General features: G+C 40.1%; 1 protein-coding gene across 1 annotated transcript in view; it reads left to right on the top strand.

The window, feature by feature from the left end:
* The window catches only part of LOC103096880 (cadherin-related family member 3), a 100,359-nt gene that overhangs the window by 17,171 nt on the left and 66,854 nt on the right, over window positions 1–16,334 (top strand). Inside the window, exons 3-4 of the mRNA XM_056806262.1 lie at window positions 1,562–1,733; window positions 2,786–2,874. Coding sequence (XP_056662240.1) covers window positions 1,562–1,733; window positions 2,786–2,874 — 261 coding nt within the window. The remainder of the gene's footprint in view (window positions 1–1,561; window positions 1,734–2,785; window positions 2,875–16,334) is intronic.

The following is a 16,334-nucleotide window of genomic DNA, read 5'->3' as shown; positions in this document are numbered from 1 at the left end:
GGAACAGAGAGAATACTTTTCATAATCAAACTGTAGTTTCATTATGCATCATCAGTGTGATGAAGCAATCAAAAAAGTTAATTAAATCTTGGATTGCAGTAAGTGAGCTACAACTTTCAGGAATAAGGAGTTTATAGTCCTTCTGTACTTTGCCCTAGCCATACTACATTAAAATCATTGTATATGTCTCTGGCTACCATGATTAAGCATTGATTAGGAAGAGAGTGCCCAGAAGAAGCAATCAGGATAATAAAGGGCCTTGAGACCATCTTAGATGATGATCAGTTGAAGAAATTAAGCAAATTTAACCTGGGAAAGAGAAAACTCAGGTGGACCTTGAGAGCCATCTTTAAGAAATTGAAGGGTTAGCATGTGGAGGAGACAATGGATTTGTTCTGTTTTGTCTCAGAAGGCAGAAGAAGGAAGAACCAGTGGAAACTGCAAAGAGGTCAATTTGACATGTAGAAAAACTTTCCAACAATGAGAGATTTTCAAAAATGAAAAAGGAAGTCTTGGGTTAAAATCTGGCCTCAGACACTTCCTAGCTTTGTGACCCTGAGCAAGTCACTTAATTTCCACTACCTAGTTCTCACTGCTCTTCTGCAATACACAGTATTGATTCTAAAAAATATAACAACACTTATATGGGAAAAACTTTCTATAGCTAGTATCCTATTTAAATTAATATTCTTTTTATAATCAATTGCTGTTTTTACCATCTGTATCCTGTTTTAATTATGTATGCCATGAAATCACCTATAACTTGTTAGGGCAGATGTTTCTTGACAATCAATTTGTTACTCTGTACTCCCATGTATTGTTGTAAGCATTTTCTTTGATTTTTGTGATTTTTCTGTGCTAAAGGAGCCCTCTAGTAAAATTAGATTTTTCCCTCTTTCTGTGCCATTTTCCTTGCATTACAAATAATAATCTATTTGCTAATTATTTTATTATTATTTAATTTATTAATTTAATTGATTAGTTAGTTACAATATTTAGGCATATTTTTCTTTTAAGTTTGAAACATTTATTAAGCATTTACTGTGTGCCAGGCATTCTGTTAAAATCAGGGGCTGCAAACACAAGCAAGCCAGGCAGTCCCTGCCTTCAAAGAGCTTACATTCTAATGGGGGAAGATAGCGCATAAAGAAATTGTTGGAAGGAGAGGGCATATAGGGGCATGGTGTGGAGATGACATGGAATTGAGGGGATAATCTAGAAGGATAAGGCAAAGATTTGTTTATAGGGATTGATGAACAATCTAGGTTTCCTGTAGGAAGGAGATGAGGATAATGGCAGGAGGCAAGAAGGAATGAGTTGACAGTACTCAGGTCCAGGAAATCTTCTCAATCCTCTTAACAAGGTTTTGCTGGGCATTTCCTGCCCTTCCTCCTCTCCCAGCACTACATTCTCCTGAGTGAGATATAATTCCAAACAAAGACTCATCTCTACCAGAGTAATATGACTGATGGAGATGCTTTTGTCTCCTCCAGTTGTCTCTATCTTTTGATCAGCCTTTTATATGAAAAATTTTACAGCTTGAACAATCTCTTTTAATTAGCTGATAATGACCAAGGAACCTAAGCTGGATTTTGAAATGGTGGCTTTCTACACTTTGGTAATCTTTGCCCAGGACAGTGGAGACAATTCAGCATCTCAGACCATTTTGATCCAGATTGTAGATGTCAATGAACCACCAACTTTCATTGGATCACTTGCTCAAGTTGACCAAGGTACAGAGTTTTTTATTTTTCAGAAACTATCTGAATGACCCTGTTTATGCATATCAGTACACTCATATTAAGTACTGATCCTCGGTGAAACTCTGGGATTATCCCATTTTTGATGCTATCTATGCTTTTGTTTTCCTTATTTACCGAGTTATGTAGGAGATCACATTCTCTGCAAATGAAAGCTAGGACTATCTATTCAGGATCCAATTTGTAGACATTAGCTCTTCTTTTTTCTTCTTTGTGACCAGAGGCACCTAACCAGTTAGCCAGTCTGATCTTTATTTCCTGCTGAGACACAGTTTCAAAGGTATGGGTAATCTTTTCCTGAGTGACAGAATCTCAGAGCTGAAAGAGATTACACTGGCCACCTGGTATAACCAATGGTTGAAAACCCATCCTACCATCAAGAAGCTTATATTCTAATGGGGAATATAGTACATAAAGTATGGGTCTCTAGGTAGTACAATGGATAGAGCATTGACCCTGGAGTCAGGAGGACCAAAATTCAAATCTAGTCCCAGACACTTATTCCCTGTGTGACCTTGGGCAAGTCACTTAACCCTGTTGGCCTCAATTTTCTCATCTGTAAAATGAGCTGGAGAAGCAAATGGTAAACCACTGTAGTATTTTGGCCAAGAAAACCCCAAATGGGTTCATGAAATGGCATGACTGAAAATGACTACACAAACAACAACAATAAAGGGATATAAAGAAGTGCTAGTGATCTGAGGCTGAGGGGCAAAGAAGAAGCAAGAAGATATTGTAAGTACATGAGAAATAGCTAACTAACAGAGCTTTCAGGGAGCTTTGCTGTCTTTATAAAGGAGCAAAATGCAATAAGTACATAAGGAAATAGACCCAGAGCTAAGTATCAGAATCAGCCCCAGAATTCTGGTCTTCTGTGTCTTAATCTAATCCACTGGATATTGCACTGGATGTTGACTGAATGCCAATGATGCCCTTCATGTTACCTAAAACGTACTCTGCTTTTTCATACTTAGAGTGGCTTGTGACACTAGACTTATGCTTGAATGTTTTACCTCTCCTGGCAGTTACAGAGATTTATATTCCAGAGGACACTGCTGTGGGCACAGTCCTTTACAAAGTGAGAGCCAAGGACCCAGAGAACGCTGCCTTAAAGGTAATTTATGTTGTTTGGACTAAGAACCATGAAACTGTATTGTTCCCATCTGAGGCTATATTCACACAAAGTAAAGAAGAAAATCAGTGCAATCATTCTGGTGCATTTAATTACAGGGCATCGTTGAGCCCTGAAGCTCTGCCAGAGATTGCCTTGGCTTTGCTACATTTCATTCTCTGTACACAGATAGCTTCAATTGATAATGATGGTTCTTTTCTGAAACAAAATCTCAATCCTTTCTATTTTGTTCTCTTGTTTGACAGAACTAATTATCATTGTTATTATTGATTTTGTAATGGACCGGATATCTACATTCCCCACTCGCCACCATCATTCCAATCCCTAGCCCATAATTTAAGATATTAGCAGTCTAGCTAAACATTGAATGGTAAAAAAGTATATCGTGTTGTGGATGATATTACATTGGTACTATATGTTCATTATTTTCCCCAATTACTTGGACTTGGAGTTAAGTCAATCATCTTTGACTACTCACTTTTCTTTATCTCTAATAACCAAGTTCTCTTATTGATTCTTCTTCTATAAAATTTCCCTCCTATAGGTCCTTCTTTCATGCCTACTGGTAAAACCATGGTCCTCAATTAACTGCATAATTTCTTGATTTTTTTCCTCACCTCTAATTTTCTATGTTTCCTCCTCCTCCTCCTTCCTCTTCCTCTTGCTTCTCTTCCTCCTCTACTTCCTTCTCTTCCTCCTCCTCCTTTATCCATTGTGCTATCTATTTGTCCCTTTTCTCCATCTTCTAATGAAATCTCCATATCACTGCTAGATTACCTTACCTAGTTCACAGATCTGAAGTCATCAGTTTACTCCTCAAAAACTTTCAATAGTTCCCCATTTCCTACTGAATAATTCCACAGTTCTTTGTCTAGAATTAATGTCATTTGCCCTCCAGGGTCATCCTGCCTTTTAGCTTTATTTCTTACTGTATCTCTTTTCATTCACCAGAAATGTCAAACACTTCAGCCCCATAATTTTCCCAAGCACTGCCTGGAACCAGATTAATCTAATTGGGAAATGCTTAACAAAATATACAATAAAACACAGATAATATGAATATGTGGTTTTCTAAGTCATTATACAGCCTACAGGTACTCTTATGCATGGTTTAGTTGTCCCCATTCCTAACTGATTTGAACACCACTGCTCTTTCCTCCAGGAGAATGGAATTAATTAATGTTTCATGAGCACATCCCACCCTTTCCTTCCTCCCTACTGTCCCTTGTGATGTTTCCAGTGCCTGGAATATCCCACTACTCCCTTCCTCTCAATTTCTCCTTTTTAATATACATTACTCATTCCTTAAAACTGAAATCTAGTCACTTCCTTCCTAAAGCTCACCCTGATCCTAAGTAGATGAAAGAAGATATCTCTCCTTTTTTGTAATATTCACTTAGCATGGAGTATAAATGTATAATGTATAAATTAATATGTTTAAATTTATATAAATGTGCATGTAAATATATATATAACATATACATTTATGACATTCTATTTACATGTTAGTTTCTTTTCTCATATTCTCAATGACATCCTAAGTTCTTAGTGGGCAGAAAATATGTTTTCTTTATCACTGAATCATTCATGGTGTCCTGTCCACTGAGAGAGGGATTGAATCCATGATGCAATTTCACTGGTATAAAGAACCCCAGCCAGGAAGGCAGTCAGCCAATGCATATTTATTAAATGCCTGCTTTGTGCCAGGGGCTGTCCTAGGTTCTGGGGATATTAAAAAAAGGGGGCACAAGACAGGCCCTTCTCTCAAGGAGCTTACCATCTAATGGAAAAACAATAGTCAAAGAAATAAGTATGATCATCCTGATTAGAGAAAGAAACTTTCTTTACCAATGAAGGTCAGGATGATCAGAGCTGCCCAGAGCAGCAAGAAGTTAAGTGACTTGCCCAGGGTTACCCAGCCAGTTGATTGAGGGTCAGAGGCAGAACCTGAGACCAGATCAAATTCCTGATTTTAAGGCCAGCTTTCTAACTACTTATTGTCTAGCTTTTAGTAGGTACAGAAGGCATGTATGTTGAATGAATGAATGAAGGAAGGAAGGAATGAATAAATGAATGAATGAATGATACGATTTTCTTTTACCTTATAAGTGGATGGATCAAGATATCCCTCCCATCGGTTTGTTAGCATTTATTTAGCATGTGCTGTTTCCCCTAAAATGAGGAACAGATATAGAAATTTCTGTGTCGTCAAATTATCACCAAGCTAGTATTAGACTGCTGGTATTCATAGTTCCCCAGTAGCTATTCTTTCATATGTTGAGGGGCCATGTTTTTCTCTAGTAAACCATTGATATTAGAAACATTCAATGCTACTTTTTAAGAGCATTGAACAAACCCTGGTGATTACATAAAGAAACAGCAACATTTTGTCAGGCTCCCACACAGTCTTCTCACCCTCCTCCCAATAACTCAACACCCTATCTAAGAGAGGATTGGAAAGGTCACAGCTTCCTTTATAATGTATAATTAAGTCGCCTAATCATGCATATTGCATCAAATCAACATGTACGTGATAATAGTTTTGAACTCACCACTAGGCAGATCTATCTGCATGCGAATCAGATGTCACATTTCAACAGCTCTCCCAGTGTTCTTGGTTGAGAATTATCTACTCTGTTGCCCTTTTCTCCAGGGAAAAACACATCGTAGCCAACTAGGTAAACTTGTAACACAGCGTGCAATCACAATGGGTTGCTAGCCAATTAATAGCCCTAACTCATTGGAGATTAAGGCCATCCTATGCTTTCTCATCCTGACTCAGTGCTGCTGGCTGAAGCCCCTATATTTTACTCCAAAGTGGGTTGGCTCATGGACCATAGAGAGGAAGGCTCACCTGTCAAAATGTTTCTTAAAATTTCACTAAATGAGGGATGACTTCAGTGGTGATGAGATATATGGTACCCTGTATTTAATCACCCCTCAATACATCTAGACTAATTTTGTGAGTCAGAAACTTAGTATGGTTTCTAAGTAATGGGTCTCTTTTCTTTAGACCTTCATTTAGTTTCTCTAATAAGCTGGTTCCAGTTTCAACCAATAACTTAGTCATGAGGAGAATAGGGCATAGTTTTAAAATCCCCTGGAAAGCTAAGTTTAATTAGTTTTAACTCATGAAAAATATAAGTTTGGGTACCTAAAGCAAATAACTCTCATATCAAATGGAAAAAAAAAATCCCTTACCTTGCAACTTAGAATCAGTACTGTGTATTGGTTCTAAGGCAGAAGAATGGTAAGGGCTAGGCAGTGGGGGTTAAGAGACTTACCCAGGGTCACATAGCTAGGAAGTGTCTGAGGCCATTGAGCCCAGGATTGGGTCCCATCTTTGAGCCTGACTCTCAGTCCACTAGCCACCTAGCTGCCCCCATATTAATAAAAACAAAACACCTTACCTTCTGTCTTGGAATCAATACTGTGTATTGGTTCCAAGGCAGAAAAGTGGTAAGGGCTAGACAATGGGGGTAAAGTGACTTGCCCAGGGCCCCACAGTGAGGAAGTGTCTGAGATCAAATTTGAACCTAGAACCTCCTATCTCTAGGCCTGTCTCTCAATCCATTGTGCTCCCCCATATCAATTTTTAAAGATAAATTCCATTTCAAGAGAGACCCTAGGATATATGGCTAATGGGGAAAGAGACCTTGGGACAATGTACTATAAGGAGCAAGACAGAGACCCTAGGATACTGGCCTACATAAGAGAACCCTGGGATACAATGAAGCTGCAACTGAGAGGTAGGAGTTGGTAGCAATATAATCTGGAATGGAAGAAAAACTTTCCTGGGGTAGAAGCCACCACTGGACTAAAGTGAGGGGGTGAGGAGGTAGAATCATTTATAGAATCAGATTTAACTCTTTCTTGATCATTTCAGTTGCTTCTGTACCAGTGAAAAACTAAGGGTTGCCAGCCTTCCAGAGTGTAGTGCTCTGGGATGAAGCTTTGGCTACCAGACCTTGGTTGTGACTTTGGCCAGGAGATTTGGGTTTGAATCTAGGGTCTGATACTTACTAGTCATTCATTTATGCAAATCTCATCCCTTCCTTTTATGGAACTCTAATTTTTTTTACCTTATGGATGCTTAGATTCCCTCTGCTGTTTTTGGAGATTGTGCTATTTTTTCTTAAACTGGCAAGAAAAAAATAGATGTTATCATTTGGTTGCATTGTTATCAAAATAGTATGAGATCAGTGCCCTTTGGAGCTTTCCATTAATAGTAATGGAGACTTACTCAGGAGAATTAAAATCATATTTGTCTTAAACAACAGAGGGGACTATTGACACTGGAGATACTGTCCATATTGTTTTATTTTTAAAATACTGAGTAAATTCTAGTAATTACATAAATGAAGAGGTGCTCTGGAGTTGATCCTCAATTCAATGCAACAATCATGTCTTAAGTGACTAGTATGTGCCACTACAAAGATAAATATGGAAGTTCTTGCCCTCAAGGAGTTTACAGGAGAGTAGAGAATAACTACTCTTAGTCCAGGGCCTGGCACATTGAAAGTGTTTTATAAAACTAGTTGATTGATAGCTAGTTGATCAACACAGCTGAGTAAATATAAAATATATGTAGAATAATCCATTTCAAGGTGTGGAACACTAACAGCTGAGGAAATCATCAGGGCATCTTGTAGGAGATAGCACTTAGACCAGTGATGGTGAACCTTTTGGAGACAAAGTACCAGGTTCCATCCCCACTCTATCCCCTAGACCAAGTGCTGTGCTGGCCCCGCACCAGAGACTGAATTCTACACCTCATCTCCCCCCAGAGACCAAGTGCCACCCCCCCCCCCACCCCAGACAGAGGAAGGAGGAAGTATTCCCATTGGGCTGCTGGGCAGAGGGGAAGGTGATGAGAGGCTCATGTGGAGAGGGGGAGGAGATTGGCCCATTCACTCTGCTCTCCTCCAGCTCTGCCAACTGTGAGCTGCCCACCTTATCTCCTGTGCACTCATATTGGGCTGTTGGGCAGGGCAATGTGAAAAAAAATGTCATTAGGTGTGGTGGAGAGGGGGAGGAGAGCAGCTCTGCCTTTTTAGTAATGAACTCTGGGGGTGGGGGTTTGGTGGGGATGTTGGCCTTCATGCCCACAGAGAGCACTCTGCTTGCCATCTTTGGCACCCATGTCATAGGTTTACCATCACTGACTTAGGCTCATAGATCTAGAGCTAGGAGGCAACTTAGAAGAAGTCTTTTAGTCCAAGCATTAGAGACCCTTGGGCTTAACTTCAAAGGTAGTTAGGGATGCTAAGAGATCATCATAGATGAAATGACAACTTCTGTTTCATAGAATCATAGGTCTAGAGCTAGTAGGGGTCCTAGAGACTAGTTAATCCAACTTCCTCACTTCACTGGTGAAGGAATGGAAACTCAAGGAAGTTTAATGATTTCCCCAGTTCACATGGAAATTACTCTTCAGAATGGCTGGGTCAGTTCACAACTCCATCAACAATGCATTAATGCCCCAAGTTTTCCATGTCCCTTCCAACATTTGTCATTTTTCTTTTCTCTCATTTTTATATATAGAGTATGCATTTGCGATACTTTAGCTGAGTCCTGAAGGGAGTTTGGGATGCTGAGAGATAGTGTAAAGGGGAAATTTAGGTCTCTGGGAGAGGGTTATAATATTGTAATGGCTAAAATGTGGCTACAGGATTTATGTAATATTAAACAATGGCCACCAAGGAATTTACTTATGAAATTCCTAAAATGAAACACTCAAGTCAGAATGGAGTTTATGGAGGTTTAATCACACTGGGAGTAGGGAAAGGAGAGGGAGAGAAGGAGAGAAGAGAAAAGGGAAAGGGGCTACTCAACCTCTGACCAAGGCAATTTCTACCATTACAATAGATGGGAGAAGAGAAAATACTCCAAGAATGAGGGACAGCCTGGGCAAGGGCACAGAGGCAGGAAATGTCATTTTATACATGGAGGACAGCAGATAGGCTTGGAGTATAGTAAGAGCAAATGAGTATGGAAAAAATAATTTGGAGTCAGACTGGGAAGGTAATGCTAAACAGCAGAGTTTTTTATTCTATCCTGAAAGCAAAAGGAAGTCTGAAGTTTCTCTAATAGGAGTGACATCATCAGACCTGAAGGATCAATCAATGAGTTAAAAAGCATTTATTATGCATCTACTTATTAAGCCAGGCATTCAGTTCAGTTTTGGGAATACAGAAGGCCAGAAATCAGTCCCTGTCCTCAAGAAGATCACTTTTAAAAGTCCTTTTTACAAAAAACAATGATTACTCCAAAGATAATCAGGTAAAAGTACTACAATTCCATCCCTTTCTCCACCTCAGGGGCCTAACCCACCCTGCACCATCTTAGTCTTGGGGAAAGGTGGATTAGTTTCTCAATTTAGCTCAGTTCTTCTGAAGCGTTGGTCTCACTAAGTTCTTTTAAAGCCTGCATTGCTTGTCAGCTAGTCCCAGATCCTTGCTCCGTAGGGTATTACTGCTGCAATACCCAGACTTGATTCCTATATCTCCAGACGTCTCACCCTGTCCAGTTAGGAGACAAAAGAACAATGGAAAAGGCCAAGATCCAGGCCCATTTCTCAGGGGGCCATATGGCCTTGAGGATGGTCCCGTGGCACAGCAATTCTCTCACAAGAAGCTATTAGAGGAGTTAAAACCCTACCTCAGAAGAGAATGCAACAAAAACTCAAGTTCTAATGAGGAAGACAACACTCAAACAGCTGTGTTTTGTTATTTTCAGTCATGTCCACCTCTGTGAATCTATTGGCTTTGGGAGTGATTAGCCATTTCCCTCTAGCTCATTTTACAGATGAGGATACTGTGACTTGCCCAGGGTCATATAGCTACTGGGAGTCTGAAGCCAGATTTGAACTCAGAAAAAGAAGACTCCATGACTTCAGACCCAGAGCTCTATCCACTGTGTCACCTAGCTGTCCGCTTAGTTGCCCTTCCCCCAAAAGTTTACTTCTTTGACAGAGGGCTAAGGTGAATGAATGAATGAAGTGTGTATTGAGTGGAAAGCACTGTGCCGAGTTCTGGAAATTCAATAACGTTAGCCAGCCCCTCCTCTCAGTGTGTTGCCATTCCAATGAAGCAAGCACATGCTGAATGTTTCAGCTGTAGGTCAATAGGAAGGTCCCCTAGGCCTTAGCGTGCAGCGTCAAAGCAGATGGTACCATTTTTGCTAATGTCATTTCCACTGATAAAATCTTATCATTTTCTGATGCTCAGCCATTTGGCAGTGACAAGGACGTCAGTGGCAAGAATGTTTTGTTCATGGAACATGTCTTTAAGACGCCTAAAATCTTTCCCTGACAAATTTCATTTTTCTTCATCTTATGGCAGTCACCTGGGTCTGACACTTGTTTTTTCCTCTGGTCTAGACTCCCGAGCTGTTGTCTGATTGATTAGTGTCTGGCGTGGATTGGCAGGTGTGGCAAACTCCACTAGGACATGCTTTTATAAATGGAACTAATGGCTATTTAAATACTGGGGTGCAATGTTTAAAGAACTCAATATGTAACAACAACAACAACAAATCCAAGCAACCAGTAAGCTGGTCTGGGGGGGTGTTTATGTATTTGACCATAAAGCTATTTTGGCAAAAGGGTTTATTAAAAGTTTTCTTTAGCTAGCCAGATCTCTCTAAAGCATGATTGAATTACTGAAGTTCATCATAAGAACTCACATTTAAGAGCTAGCATCTAAAAAATAAGCTGGAGAAGGAAATGGCAAACCAGTCCATTATCTTATCCAAGAAAACTCCAAATAGGCTCAATAACAACAATAAAAAGATATGTGTGTGTGTGTGTGTATGTATGTGTAGCTAGCATATATATACATATATATCATATAACATAACACTTAAACAGTTTACACAGCTCTTTATATATGTGATCCCATTTGATCTTCATAAAGACACTGGGAGGACAGTGTTCTTATTGTTCCCATTTTAAAGCTAAGAAACCGAGGCCAGGAAAGATTTAATGACTTGTCCAGTGTCACATGTTTAGTCAATGTCTGAGGTGGGATTTGAATTTAAGTCTTCCTGACTTCAAGTCAGCCATCTGGCTGCCTCATTTTGCTATTTATAAAAAGTTTTCCTAGCACTAGGCAGACATGAGCTTTACTGAGACATCAGGAATGCAATCAGAGATGCTAGCTCTTCCTTTTCCCCTTTTAGTGTTTCTAGTGCCTTCTATCCATTGAGTAGAAGACAGGGACCAGTCCCCTATATTATACACAAGTTTGGTTTCCAAAAATGGGAGAGGCCATGACTGTATCCTATGTGATGCAGGGAGGATGGGAGTAGTTGAGACACTAGTGGACAGGATCTATTATGTAGATATGAAAAAAGTAAGTTAAACATATAGGAGATCTGTGATTTGAGTTGTGTAAAACCTTTTCCCTTGCATATGGAAATGCTTGTTTTATTTGGATTTGTAAACATTTGGAGTAATAATAAAAGATAAATAATAGCAGAAATAAAGGGGGCAGCTGGGTAGCTCAGTGGATTGAGAGCCAGATCTAGAGACAGGAGGTCCTAGGTCCAAATTTGGCCTCGGATTCTTCCTAGCTGTGTGACCCTGGGCAAGTCACTTAACCACCATTGCCTAGCCCTTACCGCTCTTCTGCCTTGGAATCAATGCACAGTATTGATTCCAAGATGGAAAGTAAGGGTTTTAAATTAAAAAAACAAACAAACAAATAAAAAAACCAAAACAAAACAAAAATGAAAGAGGGAGTTTGGAGAGTTCAGAAAGAAGAGGCGGAAGAGAAATGATAGTTGCTTAAATAATGGCTCAGTTTAACAAATGTGGGGGGTAATGAGTGCTCACTGCATGTTCTCCTCAGAATCTTTAGGGCTAAAGTATGACACTACCACCACCACCACCACCACAGTATACACACTAACACTCACACACATGCACACGCACACTCACACTCTCACACACACACACACATAAGCTCCTAATGTTCAGTCTTGGATCCCAGTGAGGAGGCACCACAGAAGAAGGCTTCTGATGAAAGAGAAGAGAGAATGTCTCACTGTCTCTTGCTCTTTTCTAGAGTTCCATTTGGGGTAACTTGCTGGCTTAACCAGGCTGGGGGAAGAGCTTGGAAAATCAGCAGGTTTCTAGCTACCCCACCTTGAGTAATTTGGATACTGGTGGGGTAAAGGAGCATGTGGGGTGGAGGAAAATGGGACGATGCTTGGGCTGTACCCAATCTACTCCTAGAGGCTGGAGAGGTGGGAGGAAAGCCAGCTGGAGGCTCAAGAAGTGTCAGAGGTTCTGTTGCTTGGAATTATACTCAGAATTTGACTCCCTGATGTTGAGGACCTCCGGTAAAACCATATGAAATCCTCTGATCTTCTGCAACTTACCCTCACAGCAGTGTCAGATAACTTTTAAATGATAAAAGGTACTTTATATCCATCATTTGTCTTGCTCCTGTTCTTGGGTCATTGTATTGCTGTGAATAGCTAAGTTATTCACAGTTGACCATCATATAATATTGCTGTTACTGTGTACACTGTTCTGTTTCTGCTCACTTCACTTTGCATCAGTTTTAGAGAAGACTTCTCAGGTATTTCTGAAAGCATCCTGCTTGTCATTTCTTATAGCACGATAGATAGGATACCATTGCAATCATATAACACAACTTGTTCAGGCATTCCCCAGTTGATGGGAATCCTCTCAGTATTCATTTCTTTGCCACCACAAAAAGAGCTGCTTTAAATATTTTTGTCATAGAGATCATTTTCTTTTTTCTTTGATCTCTTTATGATACAGACCTAGTAGTGATATTGCTGGGCCCAAGGGGATGCACAGTTTTATAGCCTGTTGGATTTGGCTCCAAACTGCTTTCCAGAATGGCTAGATCAGTTCATAATTCCAACCACAGTGCATTAATGCTCCAAGTTTTCTATCTCCCTTCCAACAGTTGTCATTTTCCTTTTTTCTCATATTAGCAAATCCAATAGGTGTGAGGTGGTACTTCAGAGTTGTTTTAATTTGCATTTCTCTAATCAGTAGTGATTTAGAGCCTCCCCCACCCCCATATGACTATAGATAGCTCTCAAGGCCACTTGTGTGATCTTTCTAATTAATGGAGAACAGGAAGAAAGTTGAAAAAGCAAATGAAAACAGGCTATGAATATTTATCCTCAGACTCAAAAAGACTCAGCAGGTATCTTGTTTGCAACTTGAGCTAGAGGAAGAAGTGAATGACATACAGATGTTCTTATTTAACTAGGAGTAAGGGCTAGGGCACCTTCCTTTAAGTGGAGATGAGCCTACAAGTCTTACAGTCCTAGAGGCAGAGGAATCCTTCTGGGCACCATTAGAGCTAAAAATCCATGAATTAGTACTGAGACATGTTGGTCCAGGTATATGATTTCATAAAACATTTTAAAATTTTCTAACTTAAAAAAAAATCGCCTTCATTTCTAAATATGACTATCCCACCCTTGTCCTCTGGTCCATCCTGAGAATCATCCTTTATGACAAAGTGTAAACAAAAAAGGGGAAAAAGTGTAGTTTGGCAAAATTAGGCAATGTGTTACCTGGGTGTTATGATATATAAGATGTTCTGCTTCCATAGTCCTCTCCTTTTGCAATGAAGGCAGGGAAGGAAGTCAGATGGCTCACAATAAGGAAGATGACATTTCCTCGAAGTGACCAAGGATGTAAATTGCAGAGCAGAGGGAGAGACATTTTAGGATGACAGTTATGGAGGCAGAGGGCAGCAGGCAAATGAAAGGAGCAGCAAGGGAATTTCTGGACCACACCGGCTGCTGGTGGAGGGAGCTATGTGTACTTAGGAAGGTCAAGTCTGTAAAGTATCCTGAAACATCTATTCTCTCTTATGTCAAATGGCAAGTTTCCTAAGGATTTTATTGGGAAGACCTTAAACCCTTCTTCACTGGTCTGTCATTTTGAGTATCAATTTATTCCTTGATTTTTCTTTGCCATTTTGCTAATTTTCCCAGTTAGCTACTTTGCTAGTTGGTTTTTGGTTCTATCTGGTCTGGCAGTATATCTGGTCCTAGATGAGGGATTAAGCCAGTGTTGTCTCCTCTGGTAGAGGGGCCTGGATACTGGAGGAAAGGACACCTAGGAGAAGACTGAGGTACTCTCTTCTTCCACTCCCACTAGAATATTCTCTGTGACAGCATCATAAGTATTGTCAAGGTCAAGAAAACTTTTTTTTAGCAAACTCTTCCATGCATGGGCAGAAAATATCACAAGGATGGTCCTACATCCCTTGACGTTGAATAAATGGTAGAGATAGGAGTGCTTGTGTCAACTACTACTAAAACACAGCACGTAGGAACTGCCTACAGCTGAAACAGAAGTGGGTGGGGTATGAAGGAAGAGAGTTCAGGCATTAGTGAGGTGAGGCACGGCTGGAGTCTCTCCTAAAATGGTGGCCCCTGGAAGGGTATCATCAAGCATCATAAGAGGGCACTGGGGTAGCATATAGACAGGGAAGGAGGAGGAGAATGATTCCAGGGAGAAAATTCTTTTATTCATCCCAAGAATACTCATTGAAATGGAAGATACCATTACTATTTTGGGATAGTTCTAGAAGTTCTTTTAACTAAGAGAATTTAAAAAAAAACAAACCTCCTTAATCATCACTAATTCTCTTCATGATTCTTAATCCCAAGCTATAATTAGCCTCCTGAAGGAAATTCATTTGAAAGTAGGTAGAGTGATACACAGGTTTCTAGAGAGATGGGCAAACTAAGGATTGTCTCAGGAGAGGGAACATGATTTCATTCTCTGATCTCTGTCCTTCAGCCCAGGTCCCTTGCCCTTTTCCAAGATTTTCTTTCTCTTACCACCCCCTTAAACCTCTGTGATACACAGGCCAGCAGAAGACTGCAGAGCATGATTTCTGGATGACTGTGCAGAAGTCCACCACCCATGTCAGCAGCTTTGACAAAACTCTAGTTGTCCTGCTGTCATCAGGATTTATCCTTGTTTCTTAATCAACTGAGGTAATGGCTAAAGGAGCTACCTGACACGAGGAAGAGGCAAGCTCTTGTCTTCGACCCCTTTCCCAACTATTTCTTGGGGAAGACTTTGAGCAGAGCTACATTTTCATAATGCCTCATAGTGCAAATCCTTGAATGAATCATCTGAATACAGTGTATATATAATTCACAAATGACTTACTCACCTTGAACTCTTTCAGTGTTCTAAAACTTGGATTGTCTTAGCTTAAAATAAACAGGATGTCAGGCCTAGAGACGGGAGGTCCTAGGTTCAAGTCTGGCCTCAGACACTTCCCAGCTGTGTGACCCTGGGCAAGTCACTTGACCCCCATTGCCTAGCCCTTACCACTCTTTCTGCCTTGGAGCCAATACACAGTATTGACTCCAAGACAGAAGGTAAGGGTTTAAAAAAAAAATAAACAGGAGTTCCTTTATTGGGTTGGTTGTCAAGCATCAACTTCAATGGCCATTTGGACCTTGAAAAATGACCTCGGACTATTTTGAGTATAGAAACTCTAGTGACTGTTAGGATTGTATGAAAGTTTTGTTTTATTTATTTATTTATCTATTTATTTGTTTATTTATTAAAACCCTTATCTTCTGCCTTAGAACCAATACTTAGAACCAGTTCCAAAAACAATACTGTGGATTGGTTCTAAGGCAGAAGAGTGGTAAGAGCTAGGCAATGGTGATTAAGTGAATTGCCCAGGGTCACACAGCTAGGAAGTATCTGAGGCCAAATTTGAACCCAGGACCTTTCATCTCTGAGCCTGGATATCAAGCCACTGAGCCACCCAGCTACCCCCGAAAGTTCATTTTTTTTTAATCATTCAGAAGTAAAATTTTCTAAGACAAAAGGCTGATATTTGAAAGAAATATAGTTCATATTTGTAGAAAACTTCAGATTTGGAGTCTATTAAGAAAAGTAATTCACCCATGGTTCTATGAGATGGATTCCTTTTAGATTCTAATCTCAATTCCAGTTATTAACCCAGAGGCTGTGGACAAGTCCCTTAGAATCCATGAGTAGAAGGCTCCTCATTTGTAATAGGAAGATAATAGCCCTAAATTATACTACTTATTTCATGAGGTTGTTGTAATGATCCAAGAAGTTATGGAGGTGAAAGCTCTGAAAAAAGTGAGGCATTTTTGTAATGATTATTCAGATCTGGCAATATTTGCAGCACTTTACAACCACTACACATTTGAACCTCACAAAGAGAAGGCCCATGTGATAACACAGGACAAAAGTAGGGAACTTGCTGCTGACTTGAAACCATCCTGAGTTTGAATTGTAGAGTAATGAGGATTGGCATGTGTCCAGAGAAAACCCTGATGGTGTCCTTCTTATGGAAGAGGATGGAGAAGTCTCCTTCCAGGAGGCTTGTAACACTGGGTTGAAGAAGAAGCCAGGGTCGTCCACTGCATCCTGGGCCATT

Source organism: Monodelphis domestica, chromosome 7 (assembly GCF_027887165.1).
Source record: "Monodelphis domestica isolate mMonDom1 chromosome 7, mMonDom1.pri, whole genome shotgun sequence".
Classification (NCBI taxonomy): Eukaryota; Metazoa; Chordata; class Mammalia; order Didelphimorphia; family Didelphidae; genus Monodelphis; species Monodelphis domestica.
The sequence above is the reverse complement of the archived record's forward strand: the minus strand, read 5'-3'. Positions and strand labels throughout refer to the sequence as shown.